Source organism: Drosophila gunungcola (genome assembly GCF_025200985.1).
Source record: "Drosophila gunungcola strain Sukarami chromosome X unlocalized genomic scaffold, Dgunungcola_SK_2 000032F, whole genome shotgun sequence".
Taxonomy (NCBI): Eukaryota; Metazoa; Arthropoda; class Insecta; order Diptera; family Drosophilidae; genus Drosophila; species Drosophila gunungcola.
In genome coordinates, this window is record NW_026453186.1 from 775,209 (window position 1) to 788,187 (window position 12,979).

General features: G+C 40.2%; 2 protein-coding genes across 2 annotated transcripts; one reads left to right on the top strand and one right to left on the bottom strand.

Annotated features, from left to right (window-relative positions):
* The first annotated feature begins 9,244 nt into the window (after window positions 1-9,244).
* Window positions 9,245-10,662, top strand: LOC128260574 (protein SREK1IP1). The gene is made up of 2 exons (XM_052993710.1): window positions 9,245-9,498; window positions 9,583-10,662. The coding sequence occupies exons 1-2, from the start codon at window positions 9,394-9,396 to the stop codon at window positions 10,357-10,359; spliced, it is 882 nt and encodes a 293-aa protein (XP_052849670.1). The 5' UTR covers window positions 9,245-9,393; the 3' UTR covers window positions 10,360-10,662.
* A 692-nt stretch (window positions 10,663-11,354) lies between these two features.
* On the bottom strand, window positions 11,355-12,979 carry LOC128260568 (uncharacterized). Its single transcript, XM_052993699.1, has 2 exons — window positions 12,782-12,979; window positions 11,355-12,713 (listed from the first exon to the last, which is right to left on the bottom strand). Exons 1-2 carry the CDS (start codon window positions 12,832-12,834, stop codon window positions 11,420-11,422), a joined length of 1,347 nt encoding a protein of 448 aa, XP_052849659.1. The 5' UTR covers window positions 12,835-12,979; the 3' UTR covers window positions 11,355-11,419.

Consider the following 12,979-nt stretch of genomic DNA (forward strand, 5'->3'; position numbering starts at 1 on the left):
TTTTTTATTTGCAAATATTTATTTCCATTTACATAACCATGATTTTTCTCCTAGCTTTTAAATATTTTCTTTAAGCTTTTATAATACTTTCCTAGCTTTTATATTATATTTAGTACACACAAATATAAGCGGGTGCCACAGAAATCAATAAGTTTTGCGAAATATCTTCAAAAGGTGTCCAAAAGTATTTAAAATATATTGTTGCATACTTTTTAAAAACCTAGTGATTTCTCTGGCACCCCCAATATTTACCCTTACCAAAATCACAATTAGTGTAAGGTGAGACCCCAGATTTTTTTCCAGTGCCCCTGCATATTCTTTGCCTTCATTTTGTGGAGTTGCGTTCGTTGGCTGATTAGCGCGACAGCCGCCAGTTCAGTTGGTTTTAGTTTGTTCAGTTTGTCAGCCTGTTGGCGGCTGGGCGGCAACTTTCCGCTAAACGTGCACAAGCCGGGCCAAATGAAAAGTTTTCAATAAGCTAAACACTTCAAGCTGCCAGACAGAAGTATTTTGAACGACTGACAGAAAGACAGACACTTCGACTTCGGACGCTAATGAATTCGAGCGTGGCGCATAAAAATAAAAATGCAGCAAACTTTTTTGCCAAAAAAGTACAGAGCTGCAACTCGAAACTATGCATTTAATTGATTTCGAGGAGTGTGCCTTGAGCAAATAGAAGAGGTCCTTGCAGGACGTTAAAACACACACACACACACACATCCTCACACACTCCAACGAGAAAGATCATCAGGCGTCTTATGAAAATGTTTGCCTGGCATTTGAGCTCCGGCAAACTATTTCGTGCTTCAGCTTACCCAAATTGTTATGTGAGCTTAACTTAATTAGAAAAGGCTATAAAAACCCCAAGCGGCATGTCCTGGGACACTAGAACAGGCGCTATTTAGATTTTATTACTTCATCTATTCTATAAGCTAATGATTGAATTGGACATATCAAGGACTGTTAAGAGAGAACAACTAAACCATACGCACGTTTTATTATTTTAGTTATCTAGGACCAGTAGATAATGATTGAAAAAGAATAATCATATTTAAGAAGCACTTCGTTTTTTTTATACCCAACAAATGGAAAGGAATAATTAAAAATTACATGAAAACTATAAAATTTTGTTGTTGTTTAATGGAACATATAAAAAACCAGTCCAGTTGTTTATTTCGATCTACTTAATTAAGTCCTTTGAACAATGCTCATTCTTTGAAAAGCATTGTCTAACTTCAATTTATATTCTCTCCGCCACGCAAATGCATCTCATTGAACGAGCAAATAGCCATCCATGCATTTAAATTAATCATACGCACTGTGTGCACGACTGTGTTTGTACAAAATAGGTAACCGTTAACGGCAGCCATTATTGTGTGAGTTGAGTTAAGTTAAGGTTGTGCATGTGCAATTTGCAAGATTGCTTCGCTTGGGAATACGAATGATCTGCATTCAATATCCCGAACTGCCTTTTAAGGGCAAATCTAAAGTGCCTAAACACAGAGAAAAAATAGAGTACCTTCCAAAACGATTACGATTTTGAATTATAATCAGAAATTATGGTTGAAACTCTTATCCTATTAATATTAAAATATTGAAACCTACTTACAAAAACGTACTTGCTTCTAAATTAAATTAAAATTTTATTTAATTCAAAGTACATTTTCAAAGCTTCAAGGCTTCATACTGTTTAAGATAACTTAAAGTTTGGTATCAAGCCTAAAAAAAACTAAAAACCAAACCACAAAAAAACTTTGTTGAAATCAACAAAAAATTAATATCCAGGAAACTTTTATGAGTTTAAGATAAGATTATTATTAATTATTTAATCCATGGCATTTAAAATTGTTCTCTTTCTCTAGCCTTTTAGTTTTAAACTTTTAGCTATCTCTACATAAATAAATATTATAAATAAATATATAACTTAAATTTATCAAAATTAAACACTGTTTTTTCCTGTGCTTTGTGTTCATATGGAGTTAAGAAAATAAGGTTAAGAAATCGCTTGATTCGCACACGCACACATGCAGGCGGCGCCCTTACCTTAATTTATGTGCACACTTTCAGTTTGAGCAGCACTGAAAATGTGTAAATGTGTCCCGCTTTCGTAGTGTGCCAGTGTGTGTACGTGTGCTTTTGTGTTTATATTGGTGTTTGTGTATATAAATCAGCCCGGGAAGAGGAAGTGCTTAGCTTAGCTTAGCTAAGCAAACTAGTTGCAGTCCGGCACACAACACCAACAATCGGAATCAAACTGAAACAGCCAAGTTTTCTGGCCTGCAGCAAGCACTATTAGATGAAACAAACACTAGCCAACACTGCGAAAAAATCTCCACCCTCTGTTAAATACATTTTTTAGTTTCTAAAAAAGCTTCAATTACTTAATATTCTGCATTCGGCTCTAAACAAATACACACGTAAATAAATTGTGGCATAATGTAATCTCAAAAAAAAGTTCTAAAGTCTGATGAAGCGTTTTTTCATTTTAATATATATATTATTCTGATATATTTTTAAGACACTAAATATTTTTAATAATTCTATCTAATTGTGCGCAATCCACAAATTGCTTCGTTTGCGCAAGTATGAGCCATTTTCGTCACATTTTGTTTGCGTACATAATGCCATACATAATGGCCCACCCATTTGTGTCATTTCATCTATAAATGCACATTTATCGCGATCCATTATTGTTAAGTGAGTTTTCATAAAAGCCAGCCATTTGGCATTTCGATAAATTGCCCACCTATTTATGGCTATAATTAAAAATAGCATTTTTGCAGCCACATTTCAAAGAAGTGAGATAGGTGACATATTTCTGTCCAGTGTTTTCTTTTTTGCCAGGGGTGCAAGGGGTTAAGCGGAAAGATAATCCAGAGACAAGACCCAGATCAGGCTATCCGGCGACCACTTAGGCCCATCCCCATCCCCCTCCCCATTCCCATTCCCATCTTTGTCCATTTGCCCACCCCTTTTCGCACTTCTTGGCCCGCTTTTCTTCGCTTTTAGCCAGTTTCTCGGGCCAAAGGCAAGGCAACAGCAACAGCAACAGCAATAGCAACAGCAAAAGCAAAGAGTCGTCCTAACAAGCAGCTGGGCCTGACAACTGTTTGTTGCCCGATATTATTTCCAGCAGTTTTAGTCGCTTGTCGTGTGCAGGGCTATTACCATTAGTTGTTGCCGTTTTTGTTGCCACTTGACACTAAACGAAAATGAAACTGAAAATTGTTTGGCCGAGCCGCAGGCGGCGACAGCCGTAAAACAGAAGTAAACAGGAAAGGCGAGGAGCCAGACGAGTGCCTAAGCCGAAACGTGAATGTCCTTCAAGGACGAAGCTCAATGGGGATTTGCTTTTTGCGAATAATAAAGTATCCAAAAAACAACTCAAACTTTGCACCACACATCTGGTGCTTATACTTTGGATTATGTTCCCTGGGTTTTTGGTCGAAAACAAAAGTGCACACAAAGGCCAATCGATGGAAGTAACCAAGAAACAAATTTTGTTGCATTTTTTAATGGATTTTATTTAATTTGATTTAGCTAAAAAAACAAATATTTAAGTTCAACAGTTTTACAAGCCGCAACCATTAAAAGTAACCTTGTTTGTTATTTAGTCTAGGAGACTCTATCCATCAAATTTGTAAGCCAAATATACTTTGTGATTTTAAAGCACATATTTTTGGGCAGCAGAAAGGACTAAAAATCGAGAAATGGTTTTGGTTTTCTCAAGAAGTGTTTCTCTAAGTTTGTTACCCAAAAAAATTAAATTAAATTTATTGCAAGAAAAGCAACGTGATGATTTCTGTTACTTAAAAATACAACAAAAGCTAGACTAAATAAATCTTTGCCTAATAATAAATAAATTAAATTTGCTTGCTTTTTGCAAACTGAAAGAGAATAGAAAACTTGGTGAAATCACTTTAACAAAACAAATCAATTCCTTTCGAATCCTTTGGGACTGCCTTTAATGGGTGATTTTAAATGTGCTAAATAACATGATGGCTGTTATTTTCCCCCGAGTCCTGCCACAGTGCATATGCTTCGTTATCCCGGGTGAAATTGTTGTGGCAGTTGGAAAATGTTTACAGTTTCGCAGCCACTTCAAAAAAAAAGTTCTCCACTGCCACTCCCCCATATTTCGCCGGCCGGCCGGCCGGCCGCCCCTTTCTCCCACGGCTTTTACTTGGCCAGGTTATTTATAGCTGTCGCTCGTTTGTTGTACGTATTTTTAATAAGTTGTTTTTGCCTGTCGCTCGGTTTATATTTTGCATAAATTATGTCAGCCAACACCCACCCCCGATTCGCCCACTTTCTACCGCTTTCTACCGCTTTCGCCCAGCGACAACACTTTAAAGTTTTAATGGCCCTCTGCCTAGGTTTCAGTGTATGGGCATGTCTGTTTGTTTGCCTGCTTGTGTTTTATTAATGAGCTGCGCCAAATTAAGTTAATGTGTGTGTGTTATCTGTGTGTGTTTGTTCGCAAGTTTGCATATTTAAATGTTGCAAGCTGTCGCTGTCCCTGCCGCTCTGCTAGCCCTCCCTCCCGCGCTCCTTTGCCCTGACATACACACAAAAAAATGCTAAATATATACTGTTTGTCATAAAATTTTGAATACAAATAAGAACATTTTGATCTTCGCTCGTATCATTTTAACATTTTATTGACTCATTTAACATGTTAATAACAAATATTTTTTCAGTGTGTGTTAATTTATGAACCCTGATACAAAGTTACATCTTGATATTGGACAACATTGTATTATCATATAAATATTTTTCTGTGTGTACATGAACAAAATAGTAAAAAGTTCAAAGGTGCTAATAGCACTTTTTGATTTCATAAACTTTAAACTTATTTCTTAACAACTTAATTCTAATTGTATAAATAATAAAGAGATATGTACATGACGATCTTGTTTTTTCGACCAAATGTGACTTTTTCTTACCGTGTAGCATCTGTCATCTCCCTCCTTTTCCAACTGTCTATCTCTGTTTGACATTTATCATTTATAATTGTTTTGACTGGGGCTAAGGGACTTCCGAGTCCGAGAATCTGTGACCGAAAAAGGGGGCCGATGGGTGGAAGGGGCGTGGCCAAGGGGTTAAGGGGATTCATGTAACGGTTTTCTTTGTGCATGCATATATTTTGACATTTTGACATGCATTAAATCAGTCAAGCGTAAGCCACTTTGAGCTCCTCCTTTGACTCTGCGGTGCACGCCCAACTTCTCTAGTCGTCCTGTCTCCTTCCACTGAACTCGTCCCCACTCTTTCCACCAAACCAGACCCCTCTCGTTCGCACACTCGCACACTCACACACTCCATTCATCCATCCATCCATCCATCCATTCCATCCATCTCCGTCTCGGTATTTTCGGGACGCCAAGTTTTGGTGGCAAAGCAAAAACCGCAGCCATGTATTTAAATGCGCACTTAAATTTTGAATGCAACTTGAGAATTTTAAGTGCCACTGAATGAGGGAGAACATTCGATATTAAATATATATCAAATATAATGATGTCCAACTGCCGGAGGTCCATTCACTCAAGTAATGACAACCGGCGGCAGGGATTACACTCCCTTCAGACTTAAGTCTGCTTTGATCTTTCGGTACTTGATCCGGTTTAATTTGCCGGATTTGCCTCTGTCCATCTTGTTATTTTGGCTTTTCGATTTTTGAAGGAATTTATGCACAAAGCTTACACTGTTGGCCAATGTTTGCAAGAAAATTTCAAATGTTATTCTGATTAATGGATTTTCAATTCGGATAGTTGGTCAGGTGTTCAAAGCTCCTAAAAAAGGGTTTATCTGAAAGCCACTAAGCTTTAATGCATTTTGAATGCATCATAATGCGCTTTGGTCATACTACAGACACTAAAGCGGTCACACTCGACTGCCTTTGATTTAAATTAACTAGATTTTGTCCTGTCTTGGAATTGGTTTCGGAAAAAATTTGAATAAATTTCGAATAAAACATTTTCATTTGTGTTTACTTTTGCTACAACAAACTCAAGGTCAGACATGTCGGTATAATGACTGTTTAAACCCTAATCATACGCGATTTTAAAGATTGATATTTTGGTTTAAATTCGACGATGCCTTATCTTGGCTCTTGCCTGACAAGATTTACCATCTATATCTGTAGGTCTTCTGCTCCTGGACACTCCCCGTCCATCGTGAATCGAAATTTATGGGTTCTCCCGACAGACGCAGAGATTTGGCGCTGGGAGCAACAAACAGTTTACGGAAATTTATGTGCCCAGAAATTTGCACATGTTAATTGCTACAAAGCAGGGGGTGGCATGGGTGATGGGTGATGGATAATGGGTAATGGGCGACTGGAGCAACTAACGGTACCCAAGGCCGATGTCCGCTGTTGACGCCGAAAATGCTGCGAGTCCAGAATTTATGGATAAATTATCGAATTATTTATTTTCGTTTCTCTGTCGTGTGCGATTCTTGGTTGTGTGTTTACTTTCAGATTTCTTTTAAATTTAGCTGCAACAATTTTTCATAATTTTGCCGTTGGCATAAATCAACGATGGGGAAAGAGGATGAGGAGGGGTATACCAGCATGTTTCTAGTCATTTGTTTTGGGCAACAGTTTTGCAGTCACCGCACGCAGGCGAAAGCGACACAGTTTTCATCTGGCCCCCTCCTTTGAGTCCCTCGCTTTTATTATTTTTTCCTGCCAACAAAAGCAAGCAAGGACCCAGAAGAAATTGTGGCCACGGGGCGGGGCGGCGTGTGCGAGCGGTTTTAGGGGGTGGTGGTGGACCAAGGGGAGGTAGTGTGGGTGCACTCGGAAAAACCCCTTTATGGAATGAATAATACCACATAATATATGCACAAGTTTTGGGCATGTTTTTAAAGACAGATTTTCTCAACTAAGTGTTAAGATATTGTCTTGAAAATATTCGAAACTTTTAGCAAGGTCCAAGATTCAACTTTACTCCTATCAATAAAAAATTTTAAAAATGATATTTGTATTATTCCTGACATACCAATATGTCATTCTTGGTCTTTTGAATTTATTAAGTTTTTTTTTTTGAAGATATATAATATGTTTATAGGGACGATTGCACTCTCAAATGTCAAATTCTTAGGTAATTTTCTGTTTTACTTTTTTTTTTTTTTTGATTATTAAAAATTTCCCCGTTCTTAATTAAATTGTAAGATGCAAATTACAATTTTTTAAGTGTGCGTTGTGAGCGTTTGCGAGAATGAGCGACGATGTCTGGCACAATTACGCCAGCAACAACAAGTGCAACCACGGGCAGCATCTATAGCACTACAAAAACAACAATGAGAAATAACAAAACCCCCGTCGGTCGTCGTTCCCGTTGTCGGTTATTACCGTTACTCTTTGGCGTCTTTAATTAAGGCGTGGGCAGTGGGCGAAACAAAATATGTGTAATTTGTTTTTAATTAATATGCTGAGGTTTGGATTCGTCGTCGAAGAATGCTTCACTAAATGAATTGGTCACACTGAATGACACAAAGCGATCTAAATGACTGGCGACAATTGCATTGCTTTTTATTCACTTGCAGATGACTTGGATGCATTTTGTACAAAATAAGTTTTGAAATGTTGTCTGGTAGTCAATGTTTACCCCGAAATAAAACTTTATTAAACCTCATTGCATTTCTGAATTGTTTCAAACATTTGGGACACAGGTTTGGATTACATTATTTTTATATTATTATTATATTTTTTAAAGATTGCTTGTGCCAATGGTCAAATACATTTAAATCCGAAATACGTTGTTAAATGGTCACAAATAAAAAGAGTAAAATAATTTTGAAACTCTAAAGATATTTTAATTATGGATCATAATGATATTGTTAATATTCAAAACCACAACTTTGAGTCAAACTGCGCTTTGGCCACACTATTCGATGGGTTTACCAGATAACTGATAGCACTCACCTGATGCTTGGCTTTAATATTTTCGGGATCTGCCAACTGTTGCCAATGTTCATCCGCCCCATTTACGGATCACAAAGAAAACGCTGTAAGAAAATCACTATCCCTTGACCAGTTCAGTTAATGCCACACTCCACGTTTATCGGTACGCGATCCAAGCCGATTAAATTTACCAACGGTATTATAAAGCACTATATTTATTTAGAGGATTGCTAATGTTGTTGTTGCTGCTGCTGCCGATTTTGGCCATCAGACAGAAACTGGCGGCGGCGCCGCGTGCACGTGGTTTTGGCCTCTGTTTGGGCCATGGCTGAAATTAGGTCCTTCGGCACGCGATTGGACTTGACTGGGACTTACATTCCAGGTTTTATCTTTTCGGCACTGCAAAGCACTTGCAAAAAAAGTGGAAACAAAACGGCTTGTAAAATGCCGCACCTTGGCGAAAAGCACTGGAAAATCGCGAGTTGGCTGGATATAATGACTATTTATCGTTCGCGAATCTCCAAGTTTTTGGGGCCTTTCATGCGCGGAGCATCCGTGGGGCTTGGAAATTGGTAAACAACTAAGCCAAACGGAGAAACATCGATGTTTTTCGCATTTTTCAAATATCGATTGCTGGCTGCATGTATCGATGCTCCCGGCCGTTGTTTATTGCTGGCCAAATGAATTTTAACCCAACTATTATCTTTATGTACTGTCTTTTAATTGCAATGTTTTTTTTATGTTAAGTCTATGTTAAGTTAAATTTTCACAACTTATTGAAATTTTCTACATTCTTAACTTTGATTTTAAAAATGAAAGTGTTACCACACCTGAGGAAGGTTCTTAACGGTATATCGGAACCAGTTCCGATTGTGTAACGTTTTTATAGTGCTCACTTTTAAATAAGATTATAAACTTAAAAACAATGCTAAAATTAAAAATTACTAAAAACTTTTCACTGGATGTTATTGTTAAAACTGTAATTGGACGAGAAATCAAATTGAAGATAAGTAGATACAAATCATTAACGCTGTTTGAAGATTAAAAAAGTGTATCTTTAACGTGCTTTGAAACACTTAAAAATATGTTTAAAATAGTATACATAGAAGGTAACATAAGTTGGCTAAACAACGCATTTTTTATGAATCTATACCATAGTTTAATAATGTATCTTATCTAAGAGGGAAAATGATGAAGAATGTTGTAATGAATCCATTTTACAAGAAATCTTTAATTTTATATCTACTATCTAACTTCATATATCATTTATTTACCTAGGTGAGTGTAACACAAAATGCCAGGTTTAAAATCCCAAAATTGTCCAACACTGCCGCGTGGTATGTTTAAAAAGGGCGCGCACGGTCGCACTAAAATAATTCGAGTTTTTTGTTGTTGGGGTATTATAATTTTTGGGGGACAATTAATGCTGCGCCTGGCAAAATAAGCTGTGGATAATCCCGAACGGACTGCCGGGGATCGCGGCCATGAATTTCCCGCTGGCGAATGCCAACAAGGACACATTGAGGGCCGCCTGCAAGAAATGCGGCTACGCCGGTCACCTGACCTACCAATGCCGCAATTTTCTCAAGGTAAGAGCCTGCCGAAAACCGCATGTTTTGCCATGTACATATGTATGTAGCTAATGCATTTGATGCCGGCGCCGGCTTGAACAGGTGGACCCCAACAAGGAGATCCTGCTGGATGTGGAGAGCACCAGTTCGGACTCGGAGCTGGACTACCTCACGCCGCTCACCGAACTGCGAGCCCAGGAGCTGAAAGGAGGCGCTGAAGTGCCAGTGCCACCAATGCCGCCAGTGTCGACCGCCAAGGATAGAAACAGCAAGGATAAGAGCCGGGACAAGCTCAAGGAGAGGCAGAAGGAGAAGGACAAGGACAAGGAACGCGACCGCAAGAGGAGCAGCTCGAAAAGAGGCCACGACAAGGTGGCCCACAAAGACAAGGCGGAGAGGGACAAAAAGTCATCGTCTTTGCGGCACAAGAAAAGCAAGAAAAAGAGCCGGAAGCACAAAAAGTCCAGCGGCAGCGAGTTGGCCATAAGCAAAACCAAAACCAAAACGGGCAAACGACCCAGCAGCGGCAGCACCAGCAAAAAGTCAAAACGACGCCGCTCCTCCTCGACCTCCAGCTCGTCATCCTCATCGGATTCGTCCTCCAGCTCGTCGTCGTCCTCGTCGGAGGAAGACTCCAGCGATTCCTCCGAATCCGAGTCGGATTCCAGCGACAACGAGGAGTCGAGCACCAGCGAATCGGACGAGTATGGCCGAAAGAAGAAGCGGCAGGGCAAGTACAAGCGCAAATCCACGGACACGGCCATGTTGCGCCGCAAGAAGTCCAAGGTGAAGCGGAAGCGTCATCGCGCCGGGGGCTCTGGTGCTCCAAACGCCGGCAGCAGCTACCTGAGCAGCCTCAGCGACAGCAGCACCTACTGAAGGATCAAGATCAGCATCAGCGTCAGAATCAGAATCAGGATCAGGATCAGGATACACAGCTGCCTCCCAAAGCACTCGCTCCGTAAACTAGTTCGATTTCCGTTTAGCCGTAAGAGGAGGACCAGAACACCTGCCTGTTTCTCCTTCTTCCACAGAGAGACTGCCTCCAGTTGCAGGCCCACAACTACCCTCAAAACTCTTCCCCGGAATACGAAAGCAAACACTAAACCCTAGACTTGTCCTAGCCCTTAAGTTTCAGCATGATCTGCTGCAAATACAACAAATTAGATTGTACACGAGGAAGTCGCTTGTTACGGAGTGTTTTTTTTTTTAAGTAAAGTGCCACAGCTGTCTATCTTGGTTTATATCGCTCATTTACTAAAAGACTCGTACTTTAGGTTGTAGCTAGTGATACAAAAACTACTATTAAAGATACTACTACTATCCAACCTTTCCTGTATTTCAACTTGATTCTCTTTGCATGAGGCTTTTTTTTTATTATAATCCGTTTAAGTTGTATTAATGCTATATTTCTTTTAATAATTCTTTCAAATTTAATTCATTTAAATAAAGTTCGCGTTAAAACTATTTCCTTAAAATCGATTTAACTACCGGTGTTTATTAGAGCTAAATAAAGTTACATTATAGTGGACATTCACCTTATTTTTCCCAAAACATAAACGCTTCAAAGAGATTTTGCATATATTAATAATGAAACATCCCGTGGAGTCAATTGAAGAATACATACAATGTTCTTTTAGTAAATGAACGTTATAAATTTCCATAGTCCCCATTCCAATGGTTGTTATTGAAAACAATTGCATTTGAAGAAAGCTGGTGGTGTCTGGCTTGTGTTTATGGATATGTTTCGAACCCTAAAGGACTCTTTATGCATTCTGATTTTTGATTTTATGATTTTGAATACAACTATGCTGGCACTTGAGCTATTTTGACCATCAAAACTTATCTCAACTGTCAAAATTTTAAAGAAAAAATCAGAGTGTGTAAAGATTTAATACATTTTAAGTGACAATACAAGTTATGTAAATTTGGATAGCTACTATAAACGACCGGAACTGGGCTCCCCCGATTTCTGATAGATCCGCAAGGCTTCCTGCAGCGCGATAATGTGTCGCTGCATTTTGGCTATCTGCTTGGAAGACTGCTCGCAATTGTGACATGCGGCAGTTGAATTTAGGTCACGGCCAACTCTGCTGGCCAAGAGCTGCTCATTCTGCTCCTTGAGATCCGCATTCTGGACCAGCAGCTCCTCACAAAGAGCGCAAGCGGAGCAGCGCAGGTCCTCCAAGGCCTGTTCCCTGGCCTTGAGATTTTTGGTCAAGGCACGATTCTCCCGCTTGAGATTGAGCAGCTTCTGCTCCAGCTCCAGCAACTCATCCTCGCTGTCGCGTTGAAGCAGCGGATCGCTGGGTGCTTCTGGCACTGCAACCCCCGACTTTCCCATGCGATTCATGGCCTGCAGGATGGCGTCCATCTTGTGCTCCATCATTAAGCCCGAGGCCCGCTGTTCGTCCATGTACTTGTCCAATGCTTTGACAGCCAGGGGATTGTCAGGAGGAGTTTTTCCAGCTGTGGCCACCGCCAGGGAGCTGGAACCGGTGTTCCGGTGTTGGGCATTTGATGAGCCTATGGGTCGCGGCAGTGGTGTGACTATCACATCCTCGTCTGCAGGGGCTTCGTCCTGCTCCTGTTCGGGTGCCTCGTCCTCCAGCTTCTCCGGAGACGGAATTCCCATGCGTAAACGCGGCTGCGGCTGTGGAGGATTGGCCCTGGAACTCCTGGACTGCTCGCCAGACTTGGACAAATCCTCACAGGATGGTGATCCCGAGCTAGAGGATGAAACCTCGCTAAGAAAGTGCTCCATTGGCAGTTTGTTCTTCATCATAAGCCGTACAAATTCACGCTCATCCGGTTCCTTGTCGAACCGTAGGCTCCAGAAATGCTGCTCGTCGTCATAGAACTGAAGATAGGACTCCCGCAGGATAACCTTTCCGCCACGAGGTGTCAATTGCAGGGTGGTCAGCACTTGGTTTTTGCTCTTATATACAATCAGTTTGGAAGCCTCCATCTCGCCCAAAATCGATAGAGCGCATCCCACGCGACCCACGTTCTGGTTGCCCTGATAGGCATGCACCACCTTGGCAATCACCGTGTTCCATGTGGAGGCTGGAGGATCACCCTTATCCGCAGTACTACTCCTGGTAATCGGGGGTTTTTTAATACCCTGTGGTTTCTTGGAACTGCCCGGCTGATAACGCAAACTGGGCGATTCGGTCTCTAATGGGCGATCATCGTCCTCGAAGATCTGGCGCAAGTTTCGGGGGCCCGAATCACTGGATATATATACAAATATAGTTAGTTAGACATTCATATCCAGGATATGATTTCGGGATTGACTCACCTCCGCAACTTGTCGAAAAAGTCCTTATAGGACTGCTCGTTGCCAATTTCCATTTTGCTAAATGTGATTAAGTCCTCCTATCATATAATCATAAACATATTATCGTATCAAAAATATACAATTGCATTAACTACATTTATTTTTATTTATTATTGTAGTTTGTTTTCAATAGGGATGTGAAAAATATATCAATATATC

Coding starts and splice junctions, on each gene's coding strand:
- LOC128260574 (XM_052993710.1), top strand. CDS start 9,394: ATGAATTTCCCGCTGGCGAATGCCAACAAGGACACATTGAGGGCCGCC. Junction 9,499..9,582: donor AATGCCGCAATTTTCTCAAG/GTAAGAGCCTGC, acceptor CGGCTTGAACAG/GTGGACCCCAACAAGGAGAT.
- LOC128260568 (XM_052993699.1), bottom strand. CDS start 12,834: ATGGAAATTGGCAACGAGCAGTCCTATAAGGACTTTTTCGACAAGTTG. Junction 12,714..12,781: donor TTTTTCGACAAGTTGCGGAG/GTGAGTCAATCC, acceptor ATATATATCCAG/TGATTCGGGCCCCCGAAACT.